Source organism: Eublepharis macularius, chromosome 11 (assembly GCF_028583425.1).
Source record: "Eublepharis macularius isolate TG4126 chromosome 11, MPM_Emac_v1.0, whole genome shotgun sequence".
NCBI lineage: Eukaryota > Metazoa > Chordata > Lepidosauria > Squamata > Eublepharidae > Eublepharis > Eublepharis macularius.
Genome location: NC_072800.1, coordinates 18,586,953 through 18,614,741, shown reverse-complemented (window position 1 = coordinate 18,614,741; position 27,789 = coordinate 18,586,953). Strand labels below are relative to the sequence as shown.

The 27,789-nt window shown below is 44.1% G+C and overlaps 1 protein-coding gene across 1 annotated transcript in view; it reads left to right on the top strand.

Moving 5' to 3' along the window:
* The window catches only part of CNTNAP2 (contactin associated protein 2), a 1,091,545-nt gene that overhangs the window by 565,521 nt on the left and 498,235 nt on the right, over nucleotides 1–27,789 (top strand). The window contains exon 11 of the mRNA XM_054990911.1: nucleotides 16,496–16,602. Coding sequence (XP_054846886.1) covers nucleotides 16,496–16,602 — 107 coding nt within the window. The remainder of the gene's footprint in view (nucleotides 1–16,495; nucleotides 16,603–27,789) is intronic.

Sequence of the window (27,789 nt, the reverse complement as noted above, 5' to 3'; positions counted from 1 at the left end):
GCACCTGCAGCCAGCCCAATTCAGGCCAAATCATGCCCCACAGCGGGCCAATTTTATGCCCTGGTGAGCGCGGGCATGCTCCCAGGCTACCAGTGAGTGAGCTGTTTATAACGGATAGTTCTACGTGAGCATTTTGTTATTTAAATAGAGGTACCTTTTGTCCCCAAGTTTCAAAGGCTCAGCTTGACTGCCGTGAATGTGCTAATTATAAACACATTCTTATAAACAGCAGATGAACGAAGAAGCCTGTTTTTCAGCTGTACCGCTTCGGCTGCAGGTGAGCTCAGGTGACTGAATGTTCCTCCCTATAAATAAGTTTCAGAACTAGACCAGGAAGAAGGATTCTAGCCTAGCCTTCTCCCTAGCATGCCAGTTTTCTATGTGCAAGTAAATGCTTTGTAACAGGAGCATTTCCTCCTGTCAGCCCCCCACCATGAATCCAAAATGGTAGTCTAGAGATAGGCTTACTTCTTCACCTACAAGAATTAAGGGCCAGACTCCGAGATGCTGCACATCTAGCTGAAAAATGGAGCAAATAACTCCCCGCTGGGGCTGTTTTGGCTTGGGGAAATGGTGGGGGGGGGGGCAAGAGCCCTTCCTCCCCCCCACACCATAGTTCTGAGCTAAATTCAGCTACTGACAATTTTTAAAGTGATGTTCCCTGCAAATGTTGAGTGTCTGTAGGGAAAGTGAGTGAGCTAACTTGCCGAAAAAGTATGGCATATACTTTCACAGCAGAAAAATAAGTTCTGAGATCAAGAAGTTATGACATATTGGTGGGCACAGCTCACTATAGAACTACCATTAGCAAAAATTAATGTTGTTTTCATCTGCGAGAGATTTTTCAAAGTGCCTTTAAAGTGAAGGCATCTGAGCTAAGTTTTGGAGAGATGTATGAGTTAGCACATAAAGGTCAAAAATGTGAGGTATCGAAGAAGAGGTGTTAGACAGGAGTCGCCAACCTTTTCTTTAATTAGAGTAACTTCTACCCCCTACCCCCACCCCAGGCATGTTTCCGGACTGGGAAGAGCACCAGAAATGAAGCTCTCAGCTAGGCAGCACAGAGCAAAATTCTATGAACTAAATGGTTTTTAAAAAGTAAAGCCCAGAGCAGATCTTTTTTGTAATCTTTTCTTAAGTAGGGGGATGCATATATTATTCTGCAGCAACTGGTAAGCTACTGGTAGCTCAAACTACTTGTTGGAGACCCCTGTGACAAGGATTCCTAGCCTGGAATGATATCTGTCAGACAGACATGACAGCAGTGTGTATCAAACCAAAGATGAATAAAATGATTCATTTAATTTTTAAGGAAACCATTTCAAAGGTAATGCTGCTCTCCTGAAAAACAAAAAATCTTGAATTCATGATCGCTGCCATATTTGGCAGTCCTTTTATTGGGGTAATAGTGCATTTCCTCTTAGGAGTGCTTCTAGTCACAAAACCTTGATGAAGTCCATGATGGCAGCACCAGCCACATACGGCACCTTGCTTGATTTCACTATTAACCTTGATGGAATCACCCTTCTCATTCTTTTAGTTTATGCTTCAAGTTTCCTGGCTATCAACAGGCCACATGCTCTGACATACATCTACACACAACGGCAGCTGCACAAAATATAATTGAATCAGCCCTTCAATTTAATAAAAATCACAGTTCTAAAGAAGGGCAATATGTTTCTGAGAAGTTTGATCTTTTTCCCCCCACATTCCAGTAACTTGTCTTGGCAAGGGAGGGAGGCAGTGACGGTGCAGTCGCGCTTTTGCACATCTCATGCATGATTAAATCATCTTTTCATATGCCACAGAATGTCAATTCAATACTAGTAATAGCTATTTTTTTTCTTTCACAATGTTATGGATTTCCCCCCCTTTACCTTGGAATTTCAGTAATCCATTTTACCAGTGAAGCTTCCTGACTTAAATTGTAGTTTGCATTTGATGGGGGACCGTGTAGTCTTCTGTCAGTAAGAACTATCATTATCTTGCAAACCACCCTTGCTTTTTTATTGAAATTTGTACTTTTTTATCCTAGTCCCCCATCATTTGGGGGAAAGCTTATTTGCATAGCATCGTTATTTATTATATATGTTCTCAGAATAATCTACCACTGTAGCTGGGGAAATTGCAATATAATTTCACAGCCCTTGTTTAGACATTTCTCTGGTTGGGAACTATAGTTTCTGAGCTATGTCCTTGAGACTATAAATAATGGATTAGCACATAATTTAAATGTGACCCAGCTTTATGAGACTGGAGGCTCATCATAAGAATATTTTTGAGTCCTCTATGAAATGTCAAGCTGCTTTTGAGACGAAGTTTGTTATTTGTTAAGATTTTATTTGATGTTTGGATGTTACTTGATACTGAGGTGGAGCATCAAAGATACTCCATTGCCATTCTTCTGATATAGTGTGGTATAGTAGGTAGAGTATCAGATTTGAACTGCAGAATGCTGGGTTCAAATCCCCACTCAGAGTCTCTCTACATGAAATGCCTCACCATGTGTGTTCATCAAATGCAGGGACATGCTATGTTAGCTGGGAAGCATAGTTTTAAAAGACGGCCAACAGAGATCACTACTCAGAGGGTTTGGTAATTTCATCTTTGCCTCCTGGAAGGCTCTGTCAATTTCACTTCTCCAGTCTAAAACTGTGGGACCACAACCAGAGGGCAGTGAGGAATGGAAATGGGCTGGAGCTGCCTTCCAGAGACTGGTTGGACCTGGAGAGTCGCTTCTGGCATTCCACAGCCCCTTCACACAGCTCCAGTGTATAGCAAAGTCTTTGCCCTGCTGCTGGCTCTATCTTTTTAAACTACCCTTCCTGGCTAACATTGCATCTCTGGACACGTGAAGAAGATGTCTTGTGTAGAGAGACTCTCAGTCGTGAATGTTAATCAGTGATCTTGGGCTACTCCTTGCTTATTTGCAGGTGTAAGGAGAGAGGCAAATCAGGTTGGGGGGTTGCTTTACCTTGACTTAATGTGAGTTTCCCACGATAAATCCCATGCACAAAAACCTCTCCTGCTAGCTACCATTTGCCCAGTTGGGGACCTGCATATACCTGCATATTTTCACCTGAAGCCCATATTGAAGCATTGTGGGGTTTAAACGGGGATAAGAGCATGGGGGGGAGTGTAAGCTTGTCTCTCGGCATTACTTAAATCCCTCCCCCTGCATCTGTTTTAAAACTTTAGAAAAGGAGTCCACAGGAAATCTTGATCACTAATCTCTGAATCCTATCTAGCTTGATCCCGAAGAGTGGCCCATGATCACTGACTGGGCTTCATTGGATCCGTGGAGATGTGAATTCAGTGGGCTTGCCAACCTTCTGGTGGGGCCTGGAGAACTCCCAGAATCACAATGGATCTCCAGACTACAGAGATCAGTTCCTCTGGAGGAAATAGCTGCTTTGGAGGGTGGACAATATGGCATTATACCCCACTGAGGTCCCTCCCCTCCCCAAACATCACCATCCCCAGGGTTGCACCTAGGTTTGCCAGTTCCCTAGTGGGAGTGGGGTTGCCCCCAGCCCCCACCTCCACTCCCCCCACCTCTCACCTGGCCAGGGGGGAGGTGCAGGAAAGCAGCTGTGGATGGCACTATGCTCCCTTGAGCTCTGGAGCACCCCACGTTGCACCAGGAATGGTGCCATTCCTGATGTGATGCTGAAATGACAAGTCATGCTGGGAGTCAGACTGACCCTAAATACTAAATTGGGGAGGGGGCAATTTTTAAAAATTGGTCCCTGGTCTAGTATTTGGGGTCAATTTGACCCCAGCACAACCCCTCTCTTCCACATCATTCCCAGCATGATGTACAGCACTTTGGAGCATGTGCAAGGACAAGGTAAGTGCCCTTTCAGCATTTCTCACCCTCACCCCCACTTTCATCTTCAGAGCATCTAACAACCTTAGCTCTACTCTCAAATCTCCAGGAATTTCCCAATCCAGAGCTGGCAATGTTAGAATTCAGGCAAATCTGCCACTCTGTCCAGTATACTACACTTATGGGGAGGAAGGATTCTGCCCTCCCCCAAAGTCAGGCTTTGCTTCCTCTCCCTAAATGATGTACCAACTATCCCTGGATGTTGTCTTTCTCACTTCTTGTTTGGAAAGCATTTCCCTTCTAAAGAAAGAAACCACAGGTGCTCTTTGTTATGCATGGCATACTTTTAACATATGTTTGAGTGGGTGCATAAATAAAGAAAACAAATTAATTTTCTATGATCAGCCTGCTGTTGAAGTTCAGTGACTGGAAAAGCAAATTCATGTTTATAGTGCAATTGTGTTTGTATATGTGTGTGCATTTTTCAACTGCACATTTCTCATGGATTTTACTGTGTGGCTGAAACTGTAGAAGAAATAAATGTAAAAGGAAAGAGTGGCCCTTGCTTACCAAACATTTTTTAAAAATCTGTATTCATTGTTAACTACACAGAGGCACTATCGAAACCACCACAGTCTTCTGTGCAACAGTAAGTTGTGTTAGCAAAGAGGATTTCTCACCAGGAGAAATTTGGGGGCAGGCATACCCCCAAATTTGGGGGCAGGCATTGTGCCAACATGCGATATCACTTCCAGTGGGAAATCAAAAGCAATGGCATTGTGTTCAGGCATTACTCCAGGATTCTCCCAAATGCTGTTGTAGAACTCTATGGTTAAACCATAGAATTTTGAGCAACTCCTAGAGCGTTGCTCCAACACAAATGCCATCACTTCCAGTTTTATGCTGGAAGTGATGTGATGCTAGTAAACCCCCTTATCACACCTGCCCCCTGCATGACTGTGAAACAGCAGTGGGGAATGGGAGGCCAGTGCCAGGAGATCCCCCATTATAGTGGTAGACCTGCCCCCCCTTATAGAAAATCAGCCCCAACATTTCATTCTTAATCCTGTGCACACCTGCTTGGGAGTGACTCCTACTGGAATCAGTCACCAAATAAACAGGCACAAGGTTGTGTTATTCAAGCCCCTTCACACTTTTGAATGGCAGTTCACATATGCAGCAGTTACCACAGTAGTAGATAAAAGCAAGATTTGAATCCAGTAGTACCTTAAAAAACAACAAGATTTATACACTTTGAGAGTCAAAGCTCTCTTCATCAGACGTATCTGATGCAACACAGCCTCTGATGAAAGAAGCTCTGACTCTTGAAAACTTGTACCCTGAAAATCTTGTGGATCGTTTAAGGTGCTACTGGATTCAAATCTTGCTGTTTTACTGCAGACCAACTTGGCCACCCACCTGAAACTAAATAGATAAATGGTGTGAAGAGAAACTTGCATCATATTCTGAAGAACATGTGTCAGGGACTGGAACCATCATTGGCCATGGCTAATTGGCATGGGCTCTTTGCAAGCTTGGAGCCATGACTGTAGCTTTGGTGGGCTTTATTGCATTTCCTTCAGCAAATGGTGATGGAATGCCAATGTACCAAGAGCCCATTTGTTTGATGTATGGTTTTTTAAAATATATTATTCTTTATATTGAATGAGCTGTAATTACGAGGTATGTCTGAGCTATCATTTGGGGTTTGACCCAGTATAACATATACCAGCCTCCAAGTGGTGCCTGGAGTCCTCCAGAATTATAACTGGTTTCCAGACTGCCGAAAATGGCAGCATTGAAGGGTGGCCTCTATGGCATCATATCCCTTCTGAGCTTCCTCCCCAGACTCCACCTTCCCCAGTCATCACCCCAAATCTCCAGGAATTTCCCAAGCCAGATTTGGCAACCATAGCGTAAAGCATCTCTCATGGGCACAATAAGGGTTGCCAGTTTTGAGTTGCAAAATCCCTGGAAATTTGAGGGCACAGCCTAGAAGTGGTAGGGTTTGGGGAGGAGCCTCAGCAGGGTATAATACCTAGGGTATAATACCTATATGCCCACATGGTGAGCAATCTTCCAGTGATTGTATACAATAATTGTACTTCAGATGTTGCAGCTTCTAGCCCAGAGCTGCAAACTCACAGTGTCCTCTTATTCCCACATGATCCTGTACAGCAGCCATTGCTCATTGCTGAATGTAGGTCAGAACAAAATCAGTGACTTGTGCAGGCCATGCATTCCCAGGTAGAGATGGGCACAAACCGAAATACGAACCAAAATTAAGCACGAATCAGGCTGGTTCGTGCTTCGCGAACCAGTGGTTCATCAGACCCCATTTCTGACAAACTGCCATGAACTTTAGGCTGGTTCATGTTGTTCGTTTTTTTGGTTCATCACTGCAGACAGCATGATGCCAATCAATCAGTTTTCTAGGCAACAGGGGATGGACTTCCTGCAGACCTTCTGCTGACCCGGAAGTGACCTGCTGACCCAGAAGTGATTATTTTCTGACCTGGATATGACGTTTTCACAAACCAAACAAACCAGTTCGCAAGCCTGGGGCAGGTTTGTGAAAGTTCGTCGTTTGTGGTTCATGAAATTAGACGAATCACGAACCACATGGTTCGTTTTTTTCCTGATTCATGTCCATCTCAATTCCCAGTTAAGTCTAGCATTGATCAAAGCTTGGATCCCTGCACTGAGACTGGAAGGATTTGCAGTTTTGCAATGCAATGGAGTTGTAGACTGTACCCAAATTCCAGCGTACCCTCCTACCATCAATTATAAAGGCTTTAAATGAAGTTAGTAATTAAAATAAATAGGCTGTTTCAAATTAAAATTAAGTATGCCAGAATCTTCTTGTTAATATTTTCAAAATCAACTGTGCGTTACTTTAAAAAAAAGTTATAATCATAATTATTTTCTTGAGAAGTACCTCATTTTTAGTACTTTAGAATTGATTGTTTCAGTCTTAGAGCCCAGACATTTTCTCCCTATGTGTTCACGTAATAAAATTTCTTTTCCTTTCAGTAAAATGGTAATTCAAGGCAATTAGTTGGAAAATGTTCAATAATAAGTGAGTTGTTTATGGCTTACTGTATATCTCTGGTTCCAGCGACTGAAAATAATTGGCTTTGAGCATAGCATTGCATGTGTACATCTTAATACAGGGTTGGGGCAGCAATGCAGCATCCCAACCAGTTTGCTGGAGCATCTTTGATATGATGCCTCAACACTGAGGCTGCATTACTCCGCGCATGGCAGTTTGCCAAGGGGTTCTGTTATGAAACACAAGAATAATAACCCTTGAAAATATTTGTGATTATGGCCATTTCATGAGGTGGGGACACAGAGCAACAAAGATTTAGGTAGCATTTGCAATATTATTCCTTTGCAATATTATTCTGGGTCTTGTTTGTCATTTTTAAATGGGGATTTCATTGACTACAGTCTAGCTGTAGCTGTGCACAAGGAGCTGCATAAGAGAGAAATGCATTTTCATCCACTTTACAACATGGATGAAAATATGGCCTGATGCCACCAAGTGCAGCACAGTCCATTAGATGGATTCACATGTACATACGCACATCAGATAAGCATCTCTGCACCCAGTCTGTTACTCGTGCAGATCTTTTCTGTCAGGTTTTCCCCCGGGCACTGCTGCATTGGGCGCCAGGGTACCTGGCTTTGGCACCAGGACGCCGCTAGGGATCATGCAGGGTCCTGCTTTGTGGAAGGAGGGGAGGTATACCCCATTCATGCACCCTCTCAAGCCACCAGCAAGCCTGCTCAACCTAACACTGCTCCTGCGTCCTGCGTCCTGCGTCCTGCGTCCTGCGTCCTGCGTCCTGCGTCCTGCGTCCTGCGTCCTGCGTCCTGCGTCCTGCGTCCTGCGTCCTGCGTCCTGCGTCCTGCGTCGCCCCCTTCTTTCCTTGCTCACTCATTTTCTCCATCCACCACTCCACCTACACAACCCACCCTGCCCTGTAGGTGGACTTCCCTTTTATCCTTTCAGCCTTTCCCTGCTCCACCTGTCAACCATGCCCTCCTCCTGCTCTCTAACTATGGCTCTGGCTGGCCCAGGCAGCTGCACCTGTGCTCGCTTGGCTGGAAGCCCTGAGCCAGCCCACCTGTGTCTCGTTGGCTGGCTGACAAGCCTCACTGGCTGAGCTGACTGCTGGAGGCAGGCACAGCTGTGTCTCCTTGGCTGGCTGCCAAGCTTCTCCTACAGAGTGCCTCAGGCAGCTCCACCCGGAGTTGTTTTGGACCAGGCTATTGCCTTCTAGCTGGGCTGCAGGCTGGAGTGTGGCTCTGAGCTGCTGTGGCTGCTTCTCCTCTCTGGCTGGTAAGGTTTCTGTTTGGTTAGCTGCTGTCTGTCTGTCCCCACTGCCTTTGCTCTCTCCTTCTGTTCTGCCCCCCTCTGGGTTGACCCCACTCTCCCTGCCTGGCCTCCTAGACTCCCACTGGAGGGTGGGACTAGCTGGCCTCCACCTGCCCCTTCTAACCCTTTGAGGCTTGGGTGCTTCTTTCCCTCCCTCCTGTGTAGGTAGGTTCTGGCCCTGGGTGCCTGCTTGAAGAGCTAGGCAGCTGTCTCCCGGCTATCTCCCGTCATTTCCTCCAGGCAAGTCCAGGGGCTGTGTCTCAGACCCCGGACATTCTGCTTGATTAGAGGGGTTTCTTTAAGGATCTTTGCTCCATACCATGCTCGATTGCCCTTCACTTTCCTGTTCTAGCCCAGACAATTCCTTTGTTTGGACAAGATCAGTAACCAGGCTATTCATTTGGATATCTCATGTTTTATTCCCAAGACCCAGCTTAGCCCCTGTAATATGATACAATTATTATTGATTGACTTCTTTTCTAGCAGAGAAATGATCTGACTAGCCTAAGTACATCCCCTGCTAAGGCTCAGTATATCTGCAGAAAGCTCTGGGAAACAGCCTTCTTCTTGTAACTTTGTCGACACTGCAGTATTTAGAAAGGTGGACACTACACTGGAGAATTCTGCTTAGAGCAGGGGTTCCCAGCATGGTGCCTGTGGTGCCCTGGTGCCCGTCAAGTGTTTTTCGAAAGGGGGTAGGGCCAGCTGGGGCTTTTGCCCAGTAGGACTTCTGATTGGGTATGCCGATTTTGTAAACAATTGCTTTGGCAGCAGCTGCGACCACAGCACAAGAATCTTCACTATATGACCGAAGATAAGCTGTGTGTGTGCAAGAAAATATTTTAAAACAATACATTCATTTTAAAAGACACCTGTTAAACAGAGCTTCTGCTTGAAATGCTGATGAGTTACTATTAGAGTTCTGCATAACCTCAGTCCCTGGGATTTTGTATTAGGCTCCACTTTCTGTGGTTGCACCCACCACCCTGTGTCAGAATTCCAAAGGTGCCCACAGAGTCCAAAAGGTTGGGAATCCCTGGCTTAGAGTATAACAAAACAGATAGAACTGATTTTTGTTGAGTAAGATACCTGCCATTTCTACATTGCTTCAGAATTCAATGTATTAAGTAATAATAATAACATTTGATTTATATACCACCCTTCAGGATAACTTAACACCCACTCAGAGCGGTTTACGAAGTATGTTATTTTATCCCCACAACAAAACACTCTGTGAGGTGGGTGGGGCTGAGAGAGCTCTGAGAGAGCTGTGACTGACCCAAGGTCACCCAGCTGGCTTCAAGTGGAGGAGTGAGGAATCAAACCCAGTTCTCCAGATTAGAGTCCCGCATTCTTAACCACTACACCAAACTGGCTCTCTAAATCTTACACAATAACTCTTTTGAGTATTGGAGGTGTGCAGGGACAGGTAGAGATATACCAGCTTATCTAAGCCCACCAACAAGTTCATGGCAGAGGTGAAACATGAAGCAAGGAAGTTCTGGTTTGCAGTTCAGCCTTGTTGCCAATATTCTACACTTTTCCAAACTGAGGATAACCTGATCTTGCCCACATGCATATTATTAGCCTTGTAGCCAATATTCTACACTTTTCCAAACTGATGACGATAACCTGATCTTGCCTGTGTGCATATTATTATGATGGAAGCAGAGTGAGCATGGACAGTCCTGTTCGGAAAGCACTTCACCAGAGCAGAGTAAATTGGCTGTTGGCTGAAAGGACGGTGCCAACAGAATCTATTGGAATCAGATGTGTGAGCTGCTTTATCATCACTCTCCGCACAGAGGATGGAAGAGGTTGTCATCTTGTATTTTCTTTCTCATTCAGGTTAACACCCCAAAGATGCTTAGCAGCTTTAAAGTGTGTGATTTAGTGTGAGCAATCAGTATTAAAATATGCAGTGATATTTTGTTAAGTAAAGTTCTTTTTAGGATACATGCCAGCACAGGAAGGCTGCCAAACACTTTCTCTCCAGGCCAGTAAAGCGCTTCTATAAACTGTGTTCGAAGGGTTAATGAAAGACACCTGAAGAAAAAGTCCTGCCATTGAGTCATTTGGTGATTGCTTTGAAATATTTAGTTTTCATATTTTTTTTACAAAATATTATATTATTCCCATATGTCAAAGCAAACATCACAAATGGTTGTATGCAGTTAGAAAGTTTTTGTAAGTTTTACATCCGTACCCATAGGAAACATTGTCCATTCATATGATTTGGCCCTCTGCCTAATTTTTTATTATCTGTCTTGCTCCACTTATTTCCAATATATTTTTCTTCTGTAATATCAAATGGAGTTGGGACCCTGGATAGCTGTATTCAGTGCTCAGTCTGGCAAGAGAGAGAACTAGGGACACTGAGGCATCAAGTAGCCAATATTGTTCTGTTGTGTATTTATTTTACTCTTGCCATCAAATGCATTCAGGCTTACAAACAATTAAAAACACAAGCAACAATAGCATATTCAAAATAACAAATAAAGAAATGCAGCTCCGATAACCATGCAAATTCATAGATCCAGAGGGGTTAGCCGTATTAGTCTGTAGCATCAAAATCAAAAAGAGTCCAGTAGCACCTTTAAAACTAACCAACTTTACTGTAGCATAAGCTTTCAAGAATCACAGTTCTCTTCATCAGATGCATCCATGCAAATTCAGTAGACTTTGGGTTGAATCATGCCCCTTATAAGTCAAGTGGGTGACCCACATTCTGACATGCTGAATGCCACGTGGCCCCCTGCTGCTGATGGATTGTAGAGGCTCGTAGGAAAATCTGGAGGGGGAAAGAGCCCTTTGTTCAGTACAGCAAAATCAGACTGGGCATGTGCAGTTAGAAGGTTCTGAGGATGGCCGACAGCAATGGTGGACAGAGTGCAAGCAGGCACAAGAAGAAGAGGGAAACAAAGTTACACTGAGGGTTAAACCAGATGAGCAGCCATTGGCACTTGCCTGAGAATTGAGTTGAAAACTACAGACCTCCACATACAGAGCTTACCGGGCCCCCACCCCGCCGAAGAGTATGTGAGCAAAACAAGCAGCCCCCTTAGACTGTTTCAGGAGCTATACTCTGTGTGAGTCAAAGTAGAATTCAGCAATTTAACTTAAATATATCAATGATTTTTTTTTAAGGAAAATAGAAAGTATTATCTGAAATGTAGCATGGAATGTATCTATACCGGTTATCACATAGAGAGGAATAAATGCTGAAAGTCTTGGGAAGGAACAAGGGAAACAGGAGGAGACAGACAGAAAGAAAAACAATGGTGAGGGGAGTTTGGGCAAAGATTAGAATGTAGAGGGAAATGACAGCTGGTTTGACAGGCTTATAAATTTAGAGGGGGAAAGGCACCTAACCATTCACAACTGGCGTAGGCTCTGTGAGATAAAGGAGGACTATGTAGAAAAGCAGACACATTTCTGAAGTAGAGTAGAAAACTGACGAGTGCTCTAAGATAGGCAAGAGACCATAGGGAAAGACAAAAACACATGCCTTCAAAGAAAGATAGATGACATAACATTGTAAAAGGGGAAGAAAAGAAAAAAATTGCATCTCAGGTGGGAAAGGGAGCAGAAAATAAGGCAGTAACAAGGTAGAAAACCATAGCTGAAGTGTCCAGGTTGGGCTTGGAGAACTCAGGAAATGACAACTGATCTCAAGACTACAGAGATCAATTCCCCTGGGAGAAATGGCTGCTTTGGAGGATAAATCCTATGGCATTATACCCCACTGAGGTCCCTCCCTTCCCTAAACTTCAACCTCCTCAGGCTCCGCCCACAAATCTCTAGAAATTTCCATTCCCAGAACTGGTGGTAACCCTACCAGGGCCGTTTCCTCATGTTCTAAAAATAGTGCGACACTCACTGGCCGCTGGCGGTTTCTTCACACGATTTATGACATAACCCATTTACAAAACGGAGGCAGGCAGTTATGATTCCATTTTCGTGCCTGAATCATAACTGCCTGCATCCCTTTTGTAATCGGGTGATGTCAGAAATCGCGTGAAGAAGCCACCAGCGGTCGTTGAGTGTCATGTTGTTTTTAGAATGTGAGGAAATGGCCCAAGTTAGGAAACATGGCCATAAAATAAATGGTAGAAACTTAGGGAGAAATTAAAGATTTGAGTGTGAGTGCAAACACAGAGATCTTGTGAGGTTAAAAAAATTAAAAAGCTGTTGACAGCAGCACAATCGTTCCAGAAAAAGAAACAGACATTTAAAAAGCTAAGACAATATACTCAGTCAAAGAAAGAATTGTATATGAAAAGCTTGGAGAAATAAATGTACACTAAAAAAAAAGCCAGCAAGGGGGGGAAATTGTAGGAATGAATATGTTCTCCAATGCAAACAGCTAGCAATTGACAAAGTTAATAGAATAAAACTCAATGAGAGAATGTAAAGTTGTTTGCATATAACCTCCTGCCCTAAGTGGGGAACTCAAGAAGGACATTGATATAGCCAAGAAGAGTGTTCATTTCAAGTTAAAGTTCACCAAAATATTCATAAATGTTTGAAGCAAGGTGACATAGACATTTGGGGGGGGGAGAGAAAAAGACTGATGACTGTTTACAAAATATACTGATGACATTTGAAATTAAAAGCATCTATCAATAGCAGCCATCTCACTCACCCTACTGGCTCCTGCATGCCCAAGGAGTGGCCAGCCAGCTTAGCCTTGCTGGCCTCTTGTGCGCCAGTGCTGAAGTGACATCATCATGCTAGGGTCAGGAGTACATGCACACTACGCACACATGCAAAAAAAAAAGTGGCAGGCCCCCGTCTGGTTTGTGCAGGGGGGTGGGGAAGCTATCTGGCAACTCTAGCCATGGTGTTATACCCAGCTGAGATCCCTCCCCTTCCCAACCCCCGCCCGCCTCAGGTTCTACCCCCCCCCCCCAAATCTCCAGGAACTTCCCAACCAGGAGCTGGTAACACTAGAATAAATGGAGATGCAAAGTGAAGGAGGAGGCAACGTGGCTGCTCTGCTCTCTTTTTTATCAGACCCCCAGCAAGCTGTGAGGAGGAAGGCCCAGAGCTTCCTCTCCCAGCTCAGAATTTTGAACTTTACAGGTCAGTTTTGAGAGAGTCACAGCCCCCTTTTGTATTATGATGCACAGCAGGCAGTGATGCCCTCGGTATACATGCCGACAGTGGCATAGCAGACCATTTTACTTGGCACCTTGGGCCAGATCTCTACTCAAACAAACAAGGGAAGGTCTGTGGCTCAGTGGAGGGGCCTCTGCTTTGCATGCAGAAGGTCCCAGGTTTAATCCACAGCATCTTCAGTTGTAAGGACTGGGTAGTAGAGATGGGCACGAACAGCAATATGAACAAAAAAAAAGCCACGAACAGCCCAATCAACTGTTTGAGAACTAGCTGTTTGTGAGGCCCCATTTTAAATGAACAGGTGGTCGTTGCAAGCCTTGTTCATTGCTGTTCGTCAAGCCAGACAGTCTGGCACCTGCAGTCAATTCCCTTGGCAACCGGAACTCTGCCTGAACTCCTGCTGTTGCCCTGGAAACCCCTACCTCAGGTAGAGTTTCTGGGTGTGGTGTGGTAGGGATCTTGATGGCTGGAGGAGAGCCTGCTGGCCCCCATGAACAACGAACAACGAACATGTTCATGAACAGGTCATGTTCGTCAGTGTTCATTGTTCATTGTTCGTGGATGGCAACGAACAACGAACACCATGTTTGTTGTTTTTTTTCTGTTCATGCCCATGTCTACTAGGTAGTAGGTGACGTGAAAGGCCTCTGCCTGAGACCTGGAGAGCTGCTGCTGCTCTGAGTAGACAATACTGAGCTTGATGGACCGATGGTCTGATTCAATATAAGGCAGCTTCGTCTGTATTCATGCATATAAGGCTCTGGAAACACTGCAGGGCAGGAGAAGGGAACAGGCGCGACTTATGCCTGTCACTGCCTCCAAGCCTCCCAGACCTGTGAAACCACTAGACAAGCCTAAGGCAAATCCATGAGATTCTGCCAGCACCACTGGAACTTGGCTTCCTTCCAGTATGTCTGGCCATGCCTGCCCTCTCATGGTTTGCAGGTGCAGCAACATCTCCTCAAGTAGATGTTGCGTTTTTCAGTTCTTGGGCCAAAAAAAAAATTGCCTACCCCAATCCACAGTGCGAGCACCTTCTTCTATTCTATTTCTTCTATTTCTTGCAATTTGTGGGCAAACAAAAGTAGGTGAAGAGCTTTGTCTGTTTACGGAAAACATGGCACTTTTCTGTTCTGTAATGTTGTATGCCTTTTGAAGAAAGGCTAGAACAATATATTTACATAACAGGTTTTACTTTAGATATGAGCTTTGCTTATAGTCATCAACAGATTAGTACAAATGACTCACTTCCAGAGAATCCTCTATTAAGAAATGAAACTGTTAAAATAAGCATTTGAGATAAACCATTGCAGAAAACAAGGCTTTAATAATATTAGGTAATCATACTCCTACTTCAGAAGTATTTCAGTAACTGCAAGCCAAATATACAAACTATATGTTCAAAATAAAAGCTTTTATTTGCCTCAAATTCACAAGGCGTTGTGGTCAATTATGGGGTCACCAAAAGCATCAAAATAATTTGGCTTATTGTTAGTTTTTAATTTTTACTGCCTTTCCATTTTGCAGAACTGTTTTCATTTCCTTGATTGGTGGGAGGTCTCCTAATCTTTCCCTAATACAATAAGCAGTTGCAAAATTGTATTGGGTGAAAGGGAAACTCGACATGAAAGGAAAATTGATCAGAAAATAGAGCAACTGCACTGAACTTGGATGCAGGGAAATTTAATAAAGGGGTGAAAATTGGTTCTTTGAAATGAGGTTTCAAAGCACACTCCAAGAAGAGCAAAGTAATAGTTTCCAAAGCAAAAAAGTATTATGGTAATTCCTATTTTTGAAAGAATCCTTGATAGAAAAGGTACCAGTCAAACTCAAATCTTTGAAATCACATTTTGTGGATTTTCAAGACATAAATATATGCCCTCTTGTTATTTTCCCCATTTTGTATTTTTGTCTGTTTTTCTTTTTCTTTTGAATTACCTTAGCTTGCTGACAGGAGATTTTTGCTGGAATTTGTAGACAGGAATGGGTATGGTATAGTGTGTGTGTGTGTGTGTGTGTGTGTGTGTGTGTGAGAGAGAGAGAGAGAGAGAGAGATGTGTAGAATTATGGCAAATGGCTGCCACAAAGCATTGTAAGCAGGGCTCATTTCGAGGGGGAACACATAGGAACGCGTTTCTGGCAGTTCCCCAAAGAGGTCACATGTCAGGTGGCCCTGCCCACCTGACTCTTGGTCATTTTGGACCTGTTTCAGCCTGGATTGGGGCCAAAACGGCCCGGATCGGGCCTCTGACGGGTGGTAGATCACTCTCCCATTCAGCAGCGGCCTGATTCTGACCATTTTGGGCCCCTTTTTGGCCATTTTCAGCTCCTTTTTGCCATTTTGGGCCCAATTTCAGCCCTGAATGGCCAGGATTGGGTCCAAAACAGCCAGAATAGGTGATGTCAGGGGGTGTGTCATATGCAAATCAGTTATACTAATGACACACTTCCAGTGATGGCAAGAGACATGGCATATGCTGATGAGTTATGCTAATAAGTTCCTCCAGCTCTTTTTCTACAAAATGACCCTTGATTCTGTGTGTGTGTGTGTCTTTTGCTGAAGCCCTAAGGCATCTAGTTTGTTTTAAATATTATAGACATCCAGTATAGAGTCTTAGCATCTTACACAGTCACCTGTGGAAGATTAAAGAGGCACTGAGTCACAATGAGGCCAGGGTAGTCTATGATAGCCTATGGGCTGGTTGCAATCATCACATGGATAGTAAAACGAATAACTATGCCCTTATTTCTCTGGCAAAAGGGACTAGAAACTTGATGTAACCTCATTCTTTTAAAAGACATGACCCTGCTTTGGTTTATAATTCTTTAGAACTTTTATATTATGTGTAATAGTATTTACTGTGCCCTTTTACAAAAACATAATGATGGTAAGAAAAAATAGCTTTCCCCCCCTCATTCCCACCCCTCACCCCCTTTGCTGACTGATTGTGAATAGAATATTCATCATATGATATATCATCTTTTTGTGCACCTGGCATCTTCCATCGTAGATTATATTAATCCACCTAAAGCTAATGAAGATTAATTGCCGCAGCATGTCAAGCTGGCACCTAGAGGGCACGCTGCTTGGGCAGTCCCACACTGTGGACACTCATTCATTCCGGTTAATTTAGCGTCCTCTTTTTCTCTCTTCCCAACAGGTGTGTGCCCAATCACTGTGAGCATGGCGGCAAATGCACCCAAACGTGGGACAGCTTCACATGCACGTGTGATGGGACTGGATACAGCGGAGCCACGTGTCATAACTGTAAGTGACTCTTGAGTTGCCTTTAGGCCTTAAAAATATTAGGTGTGATCCAGCCAGAGCCAAATGCTCTGTCAAGACTCTCCTGCAGTTAGTGGGACTTCAACCTCCATCAATTTGACTGGCTCTTGATCTTATTCCGTAGCTGGTCTTTTATTAAAATAATACACAAATAATACCCATATCCTGAAAATTGGGCTATGCCTGTTTAAACCTGTATTTCTTCTTAACCCATATAATTAAGATTTATTTTTGCCAATTGAAATGGGCCCTGCTTCATCAGCTCAGGGTGCCTTGCCCAATCCAGCCCCTATGCAGCTTTCGTCTGACAGAAGGGTAGCCCCCACGAGAGGACTTCAGCTTTCTGACTGCAAATCTGTCTTTTTGCAGCTGATGTTCTAGCCCTCAAAACTTTGTTTCAATAAATCTGTTCATTTTTAAGTTGCCACAATGCTCCTTTCTGAGTCGTCCCCTTCCCACTAGACAGCCTTTTAAAAAAGACTTTTAGTCTAATCCTAAGAAGAGTTACTCCAGTCTAACCCCACTGATTTCTTTTTTTTCTTTTTAAAAACTGTGTGGCCGCAGCAGCGGCGCTAGGGTTTTGGGCGCCTGCAGCCGGCCGGCGGGCCGGGTGCCTGCGCCCGCGCGCATGCACACACACACCGGCCTGCGTGAGGACATCATGTATGGCGTCATCATGGGCATACATGAGCTGCCGGCCCAATTGCAGTGGCAGGCGGCTGAGATGGCATGTGGGTGGCCTCCAAGCTCTCCCGCTCAGTTGCCCTGGCTGCCATTTGGCGTGTGCTGGCAGCAGCGGCAGCGCGGGGCAGGGGGGCTAGGAGGCTGCAGCTCCATGGTGCACGCTCACGTCCCCCACGCCTCCTCCAGCACCCCCTCCGGCACCCCGTGCCCTGAGGCCACCGCCTACCTGGCATCAATGGGCGCGCCAGCCCTGTGTGGCCATAAATGTATTTAGTACCGGAAATAACACAAATGACTCACTTTCTACAGATCCAATTAATATGTCGAATGAGGTAAAATGCCTTCTTAGGTACCACTTCAGGGGGGAAAAATCTACCCATGACTGTTTTTCTCAGTTCTGTGCATTTTCTCAGTTCTGTGTGTGAATAGTGTGAAAACTAGATTGCTTTAAAAACTTTCTGAACCGAGCAAGTTGTTTCTCTTAAAATATGCATTTTCTTTTAGTCAACTGAACTGACAATAAATTATTCTACTTCTACGTTTTCAATTTAATGAACAATTTGTATAGATCATTTAAATCATCTTAAAACCTGTGGTGGATTGTGTCCTAAAGAAACAGTGAACTACTCTTTTAAGGTATATCCCCGGAATATGGTGCGCATTTGTTTGTGTGTCTTAATAAACAATGTGCCTTTGGTCTCAGTGAGATAGCAAAAAATCTATTTTTTATCTTGACAAGAAGCAGTCAGAAACCAGTCCTTTTGAGAGGTTTGCCATGAATAATCAAACACACATAGAACTTGTGTTCTACTTTGAAAAAGAGTAACGTTTTTATGAACTGTGTGTTTTTTAAAAATGACATTTTCATGGGATATTTTATTCCTTTCCCAAGACTTGTACTTTCTAAGAATTAGAACTTTTTAGTAAGAAATAAAGTGGTTGAAAATAACTGGTGTGCAGAACGTTCATTTTTAGGTTGTGCTCTAAATCATTGAAATCTCAGCTTTTTACACATTTTTTATCCTTCTGAAAAAAACCAAATTTATATTTCCTTTTATACTATCATGGCAACAATTCTTTGTACATAGTATGCTCTGAATGCTGGGGAATGTTAAAAAGGCTGGGAATGTTTAAAAGGCTGCCGCTCAATTGTTATCAGGAGCGAGCAGGAGCATGAACATCACTCCCATCCTACAGTCATTCCACTGGCTACCCATCGTTTACCGTGCTCAGTTCAAAGTATTAATTATTACATACAAAGTTCTTCATGACTTTAGTCCAGCATACCTATGGGACCGCCTCCCTCCCTATGTTCCTCCACGGCAGCTTCGCTCATCTGAACAGGGTCTCCTGCAGGTGCCAGGCTGCACACAGGTGAAGTCAGCAGCAGCCCGTACACGGGCTTTCTCTGTGGTGGCCCCTATCCTGTGGAATGACCTGCCTGAGGAAGTCAGAAGAGCCCCCACTCGCCTGGCTTTCTGTAAACGATGCAAAACTGAACTATTCAAAAAGGCTTTTTACTCAAATGGGAGGGCTGCATTGTAGGGATGGGGTCTCAGGTGCTTCACTAACAAGTTGGGGATCATAGACTTCATCACCATTTTTGCCTTATATATTATCTGCTGCTTTAAATATGTACTCCTATGTACAACTATCGTTCCATGCTGTTTAATGTTAGTCCTAGAATTGATTATGTTTTGCTTCAGTATCTCTACTATGTCTTGGATCCTTGCTAATGCTATGTCTTTAAACTTGTATATGTTTACCTTATGGTATTGTATTGAAATGTACGTAATTGATACTGATTGTATTAACCTCATACTGTATAATCCGCCTTGAGTCTCAGTGAGAAAGGCAGACTATAAATGACATACATAAATACATAAATAAATAATAAAATATGTGTTTATCTCTTCCTTAAAGTGTTCAGATCTCTTTGTGCCAGTAATCCTTACAAAGCCCTTTTAAGGTAGGTCAGTACTATTCTCCATGTATATTTGGGTTCTCAATCTACACTCATGGTACATTGCTTTTAGTATTGCTATGCACGACACCTAGGTTTTTTGATACTTAAAAAATGGTACTGTTACAGAAGTGAGGGGAAAAGAGCAAGAGTTCAGTAGCACCTGTAAGACTAACAAAACTTATGGTAGGATATGTGTCAGTTCCTGGCAGGTAGATCCCTCAGCCCCTCTCCAGTGAACACACATTGGTTCCAATAGAAAAAGCTTTATTCAGGATTTTACAGTTCAGGTCTGAACTCCATCACAGAGCTTGGTAGAAGTGATGATTCAAAACAACAGGTCAATATTATACTTGAGTTTTCCTGCGTTCCAGCAATGGTTATGTTTTGACATTCAGGGTTACTCTGGTTCTGTGAGAACCTATTATAGTTATGGCTAAGCAGTGAGTACACAATACTGAATTCCCAGCATCTGGGCAAAGTAACAAAGGCAAGCGCCTGGAGTCTCCAAGGTCGTTTCTAGCTTGGAGATGCATAGTCCTGTGTGATAACATGAGGCCCATCCTGGCTGGAGGAATAACAGTTATAATATGAAAAGAACATGGCTACTGAAAGAATACAGCAGGTTAGACATTCAATATGCTGTGGCATCAGTGAGAGAATAAACAAACATGGCATGGATATACACAGACATGACAGTATGAGCTTTCGTGAGCCACAGCTCACTTCTTCAGATGCCAGAAGTAATGAAGAAGTGAGCTGTGACTCACAAAAGCTCCTACCCTACCACTAATTTTGTTAGTCTTATAGGTGCTACGGAACTCTTGCTATTTTCTACTGCTACAGACAAACACCCATCTTGATCTATCTCATAGAAACTAGGTGAACTGAGATAAAGCAAGAATACCCTTTCTCATCCACATACATGCAAAGATACCAGTTCATATGGTATCTTTTGGCATCAGCCTCTGGAAGTCATGGACTGGTGTTTATTTAATTAAGTACTAAAGAAATTCTTTAGAAAATAAGTGCACTATTTAAATATTTTGTTTGCCCAGTTTTCCAGTGAGTCCACAAATGAAGGAACACAGGAACAGCACCACTGCTTAGACATTATATTACTCAGGGAGAAAGCAATCCCTGTCGCTCTGCGCCTTTCTCTTAAAAGCATTTTCACCTGCCTTTTGCGGATAAAATAATACAATAGGAAAATGGAAACAGTTCTGCTGGCTACAGCCTTGGAACCGGGATTTAGAGGCCATTGTCCTCTTTCCACAGCCACCACAGTGATAATGCCTTCAGGACGGTGAAAGTACAGGTCATTTAGCCCTCACAGTCTTTACTTTGCCAATTCTTGAATGCATTTCTTCATGTATTACTTTAGAAAGTTGTTTCTTTTTAAAGGATTTAATTTCACTTCTACAATGAGCCTTAAAATAGTTTCCTGCTGGTTGGGAAACAAAACCCCTGTCCAAAGTGAGATTTACCAGAAATGTTTCAGCTTAATAGCAGCACTCCAGTAAATAGAATTTTCATATTGGCCCCTTTCATCCTCTCTCTCTCTTTCGAGCCCTTAAGCCAGAGGCAGCTTGTCAGGCCAGGCTACATGACAAGCCTGAAATCCAAGAGCAGTTTCCTCTAACAGGTCACGCCGTGTCCAGAGAAATCTGTCTCTCTTTCAGATAGGGTTTCCATTCCCTGGAGGGGGTGGGGGATTCCCCATTCCCACCCTCCACCCCCTCACTACCACTCACCTGGCTGGCAGAAGGGGGTGGGACATGGGAGGTGAGGGAACAGGCCTGCAGGGTGCACTTCCAGGGTGGGGCAACAACATCACTCCTAGGAGTGACATCATCGCACAGGCCTAGGAGCACACATGTGAAGAAGAAAAACAAGGTGAGTGCCGGGCAGGGCTTTTTTTCTGGGAAAAGAGGTGGTGGAACTCAGTGGGTTGCCCTCGGAGAAAATGGTCACATGGCTGGTGGCTCCGCCCCCTGATCTCCAGGCAGAGGGGAGTTGAGATTGCCCTCCATGCTGCTCAGCGGTGTGGAGGGCAATCTAACCTCCCCTCTGTCTGGAGATCAGGGGACGGGGCCACCAGCCATGTGACCATTTTCAAGAGGTGCTGGAACTCCGTTCCACTGTGTTCCTGCTGAAAAAAAGCCCTGGTGCTGGGTCCCCTCCCACTTCCACCAGGAGGATAAGTGGACTTGGCAAGCCTACTTTCAGGATCTGAATTTGGCAGGCCTCTGTGATTTTAAGCAATTCTGGTTTGTACCTTAAACAAGGAAACTTGATAAGGGGTATGAATGATCCTGGTAAAACAAAGCCTTACTTGGGGCTGCAACTGTGTAGTCCCTGTCAGGTAGCAAGTGGTAGCACTGAGATGCTCGGGGCAGGGATTGAAAGGAGCAAGACAAACTAAATCCCAGGCCCTGTTCCCTTTCTTGGCATTATCATTAAGAGCTAAACCACACGACAAGAATTACACAAGGATGCTCAAGAAAGTGTAATTTGAATTTCATCTCTCTCTCTACAGAGCCAGTAAAGATCATTCCTCAGAGGGTTTGTTAACTTCCTTTTTGCCTCCCAGAAGGCTCTGTGAATTATTAACAAACCCTCTGAGCAGCAATCTAGCCAATTCTGTAGAGATGTGAAATTCAAACTATGCTTCCCAGCTAACATTGAGCCTCCCTTCACTTGAGCATCCTTGTGTAATTCGTATCGTGTGGTTTAGCTCTGAGTTTCTAATTGCATTGGATGGCTTGTGCACAGCAGCTGGTTTGAGGGATGAATTCTACTTGGATCATCCATTTATATGCATGGTTCTATAATTTTTCTAGTAATAGGTACATGGTACGTGGTTGTTTCAAAGCCTCTTTGTTCTTTCTCTCATTGGCCCATTTTTTAAAAATCTAATGTTATTGTTTTCTCTATTTTCCCCCTTTCACTAATTCTTCTTAGCCTCTTACTTTCTAACCCATATTCTGCCCCACCCCAGAAGATCCTTGTATACTCTTTGCTATCTTACCTCTCCAAAGATTAAAAGTAATGCCATGTCATAAAATGCAACTTGGATCCAGTCAGTTTTTCCACTCCACCTCCTCACCCAGTTCCCCTCAGTACTATAACCCTCATCCCACATGGACACATTCTAGTCCCATGGTTCTCAGCTTACCTTTTTCAGTGGTCAAAGAGGAGGTAAATTTCTTTTTTCAACAGCAAAAAAGAGTGGGTGGGGAATTAGGTGGGCCGGGCAGAGCCAGCCATGGGTTGAGTCCAGCTCAGCATTTCTGTGCACGGAAGGATTTTTTTTCCACAGGCAGAATGCAACTTTCTTGCCTACCCCCTCCCACTGTAGCTGGAAATGCCCATCTAAAATGTTGCTCATGAGGCTCTCCTGCCCTCCTTCCAGGGAGCATTTTAGGCTACACTGGGAGAAGGAAAGCAAGAACATCACACTTCATGGACAACCATCCTGCCCACAGAAACACTGTGCTGTATCCACACATTAATCTGTATGGTCTAGGATCAGCACTTATTTTTTGAGACTGCTGAAAGAAGATTCGTGTTGCAATCTATAGAGTTATCCAAATTAGAGGTTTGATTTTCATCAGAAATCATTTAATGGGACAAAATGAGAAAAGGAAAAGAATCCCCTGGCTTTGTTCATTTAAGATATGAGTTACACAAACATTTCACTCTGTTTTTTAAGGCCATCATAATGCTAATGGAGAGAAGAATGCATGGATCCACTCTCCAAATGTCAGTCCCATTTAGTGCCCTAGGAGCCTAATGAGCTTTGATTATTTTTCTCCTGAAATGTAAATCTTCAACCTATTAGGAAATATTTTGAATCGTTTTAGTAATGAGTTCAGGGCCATCTAGCAAAGATTTTAAGAAAACAGAATTTGAACCATCTCTTCACTACATATTATCATTAGCATGTGCAATAGGCTAATTATGGTACTTGGTTAAAATCATTGCCAGATTTGGTAATTGGAGGGGAAGAACATATAAACAGCTCAGGCTATAATTTGCATGCTGGGTTTTTTTATGCTCCAAAAGGCTTCTTATTGATTAGAAGTCAACAAATGCAATTTCAATTTTAATAACACAAAAAGGAGAGGGACAAGACTTCAGTGAATGTTTAAATCTTTCTCTAACGAAAGCTGCTTTTTCAGCAATGACACACACTGACTTACTTTTATCCTGTGCAACCCACCCACACACAGCAGTCCACTTTGGAACCCCAAATGCTTTGATGGCAATATAGCTGCTATCTGTATGCATAAGAAAAGTTAAAGGCAACAAACTAAGTTAAACACCTAGCCCTGGCTTCTTTGGCTAAAAAAAGGAGCAGACCTCTGATATCAAATGAGGGATAAGCAGATGCATTATCAAGAATTCTAAAACTGAGTTTGTCTTCCAAAGTAGCAGCAGCATCAAAATCTTCCACTAAGAGCCAAGCTACAAGTGACTTTTTTCATGTGGCAAACACTTGATTGTTTTTGCAAGTTTTCCTGGGAACTGAAGTCTGAGTGTCCTTCCCCTCTTTGTTAGAATCACTGCCTGAAGAGCCAGAGAAAGGCGGCGGTGGCAGCGGCAGCTTTTGCAAATCGTTCCTCCAGTCACAAGCCTGCTGGACAAGAGGGCTCTCAACGAACTTTGGGGGCGGGCAGCTGCTACTTTCTCCCTGGGCATCTTGCTCCCAGGGAGCTGCTCTGGAGAAAGCCGCCATTTTGGTGAAGCTCCAGCCGCAGCAACAGTAGAAGAATCTGCTGCTGCTCTAACATGCCCTTCCCCTGCTCCTGAGATCCTGGAGAAAAACTGGAATGAGGGCATGTTAGAGCAGCAGCAGATTCTTCTGCTGTCTCTGTGGCTGGAGCTTTGCCGACACGGCAGCTTTCTCCAGAGCAGCTCCCCGGGAGCAGAATGCCCAGGAAGAAAGTAGCAGCTGCCCGCCCCCAAACAATCATTAAGAGCCCTCTTGTCCAGCAGGCTTCTGACTAGAGGAACGATTTGCAAAAGCTGCTGCTGCTTCCGGCTTTCTCTGGCTCTTCAGGCAGCGATTCTAACAGAGAGGAGAAGGACACGTGAATTTCAGTTCCCAGGAAAACTTGCAAAAACAATCAAGTGTTCTCCACGTGAAAAAACTCACTTGTAGCTTGCAAGGCTCTAAGAGAACCTGCCAATGAGAACTACTGATTTAATTGTTTGCTCAGAACTGAGATGTAATTATTTTACCTGCCTCTCCTGTGCAGTTCCTGTATACAGATGTGTTAGTAGACAATTTGGTACTAGGCCACATGTCAAAGGCAACTGTACCAGGCCAGTAACATGAATCTGGGTAAAACTGTGCTGTAAGAAGTGCATTTCTAACTTCATGATAGAAACTGTAAATTAATGCATTTCTCCATCTAATTTTAATGTGCTACTTGCTGCTTTTACAAGGATGCAAACACTGTTTAATTAGATCTTGTTTATTAACAGTCATTGCGCAGGAAAAATATTATTATTATTAGCAATGAACATAAATGAAAAATATTTCCCTCCCAGTGGTATTACTGGCACAGTACCGTCATCTACTGTATCTGAAAAAACAGCCACTGAAAAACAATTAGTCTTCAAGGACTATTTTATACATTAATGGAACTTCACAGGATACAATGCAACCCATTTTTGCTTTGCGGCTGCAATCCAGATAAGCTATACTTGGGGCTATATTTCTCCCACATTAAGACTAATGATTTACAAGCAGATGTTTGGCCCCAGGATGCTGCTATAGTACAAGGCGCTCTGGCCATGAAGGAAATAAAAAGATTGTTCAGGTCACAAGATAAAGCGCTTTGGGGGTGATGATAATGTTGTTCCTTGATCATTCCTTTACTGAAGTTTGCAAAGAGCAAAATGCAATGCAAATGCACAATTTGCCACTATTAGGCTGACCAAAAGAAAGCTGCTCTAATCAGTACTAGAGGTGGGCACGATCCCCAAAAAATTACTGATCAAGCTGATCGTGGATCGGCACCAGTGATGATCCCGAACTAGCGATCCACAACGATCATCTCCCGTTTCCAATCTGGGGATTGGGGATCGGGGATCAGGGAGGCCAAAGCGGAGGGGCGCCCCGCTGTTCCCAGCTATGTGGGAAGGTGGGTGGTGGCAGCGACCGCCGGGCCTGGTGGGGGGCGGGGGTCTGGCCGCTCAACGGCAGCACCTCCCATGTGCCCGCCCACCAGGCCAAAAAGTAGCATGCTGGTGAGAAATGAACGGTGGGTGAAGACGGTGACCGCCGGGCCCAGCGGGCATGGGGAGACAGCGACAAGCTGCCTCCTCTCAGGGGGTGGGGGGTCTGGCTGCTCGTCTGTGTTTGGCCATCAGAGCTGCCTCTCAGGGTTTGCAGGGGTGAGATTGGAGTGCCTATGGCTACAGAACATCCCCTTCCCCCTCCGTCCCTGGGTGTCTTCTCCCAACTGGTGAGTGCTTTGCTGCTCCGTGGTTGGAAGGAAGCCCCGCTGATCAAGGCAAGCTGGGCTTCCATTCGGGTTTCCAGGGCGACAGAAGGAGGGCAAACAGCTCAGGCATTCCCCTGGCTCCATTGCCAGGGGAATAGATTGCGGGTGCCTGTGTGTCTGGCTTCCTGATCCGAGCCCTGATCGCCCCCATCAAGCCCCAATCAAGCACCCCCCTGAACGCTGGATCGGTCGCCGTGGACGGCACCAATCCGCCGGGTCCTGATCGCACGATCGCCATTATCATGGGTATTTTTCAATCGTAATGCCGATCGTGCCCATCTCTAATCAGTACTATTAAGGTAGAGTCAATAAGCATGAAATTCTGAATTGATCTAATTTTGGGTTTCCACATTATTGCAATAGGAATGTGTGGGCAGTACAACAATAACTTACAATGCACTGTTATTCTGTGAATATTTATTTCAAGCCAAACCTTTGTGAGAGCACCATGTAAGATTCTGAATACCAGTACAACAGTACAAGCATCCATAATTAATATGCCATGACAATAATTAAAAAGGTGTGAGTTGTAGAGGGTACAGATGATGATGCATAGGTCCAGCCCTTATGCCCCTTCCTGAGAACACAATGTACGATCTTGAACCCCAACACAGAAGGAGAAAAAGGCATGTGGTACAGCAATGATCAGCAACTCAGTTTTTAAGTAAATCTGGCCATCAGTGGAGAAACCCCACACCATACCCAGAGAACACTGCAACAATTACAAAGCCAAATTTCACAATGAAGTCTGGGTTTCCCAAACCTGACTTGCTTTAATCTCAATCACACAGCAGCTACAGGAAACATCACCTTTAAAGCATGCAGAGCTGCATGGGGAAAGGAGAGAGTTCCTGCCTTCCCCCTCCCACAACCTTCTCCTAGGCAAAACAGCTGCAGTGGGGAGTTATTTGCATAATGTTGGAGCTGCGCATGCTTTGAATGCTCCGTATGCACTCCAAAGTTATGCAGAGAATTTCCTATGGAGGCCATTTTGGCTCAAGAAAAGGGCATGGGGAGAAGACCATAGCTTCTTCTCCCACCCAGGTGGTTGTCCTAAGGTAAATCAACTCCCTTGGGCTTTAAAAGTGATGTTCCTTGAAGCTGCTGTGTGGCTGAGGTGAAAGTAAATCAGGGCCGGGAAACCCAGACTCAACTCGTTAAAAATGTATTGTGTAGTTTGACCCACAGATGTCAGTTCTGTAGTCTATAATAGAGTCCCATGAGAGGCAAAGGAACTTAGTTTGTGACAAGACTCTTCTGGAGGAAGGTAGTGGCTCCCTCCAAATATACAGCTTGGCTCTACAATGGCTTGTGTCAATGTTGTTTCCAGCCAGAGGAATATAAGATATTGGGACAAGTGGCTATGTAGGATATAGAACTCACAAAGAAAAAAGCTGCTACATGCAGCAAGAAATAGCCTAAGAATAAGCAGGAAACTGCTTAATGAATTCCAACACATTTAAAAAGTTAATGCTTCTTTGACAGAGGGCCTTGCACCTGTTTTTAAGTGACCAAAGTAGACATTACGTGTGACACAAGTTGAGACATGTGTCACTTGGAACCAGAGAAAGGTCAAAACAGCCCCATGCCCCGACAGCTTTCTCCACTGGCAAAAATGACACAGGAGGGAAACCAGAAGGCCCTCTCCTCCTCACAGTGTTCTGCAGCTGAAAGGAGTGCTTCCAGTGTAAGTTCTCCACTTCATGGCCGTGTCCACACATCCTTAAAGGGATGGCCCACTCACTGAATGCTGGCGGCTTTTCTCCTTCACTCCATATGTCTCTGATTTCAAAATGGTAGCAGGCTGTTTGGCTTCCGGTATTTTTGGTGTCTTTTCAGGGATGCAGGAAAGTATGGGAAATTGCGTTCTCAGAAAAGTTGCCGGTACAAAGTGCAATACAAATGTGATACAAAGTATCACAATTAGTGTCACAAGTGTGATACAAAGTCCTCATGTTGCTCCATTACAAGGTCTTTGTAATGTCCAAATGGAAGCTCAGTTAT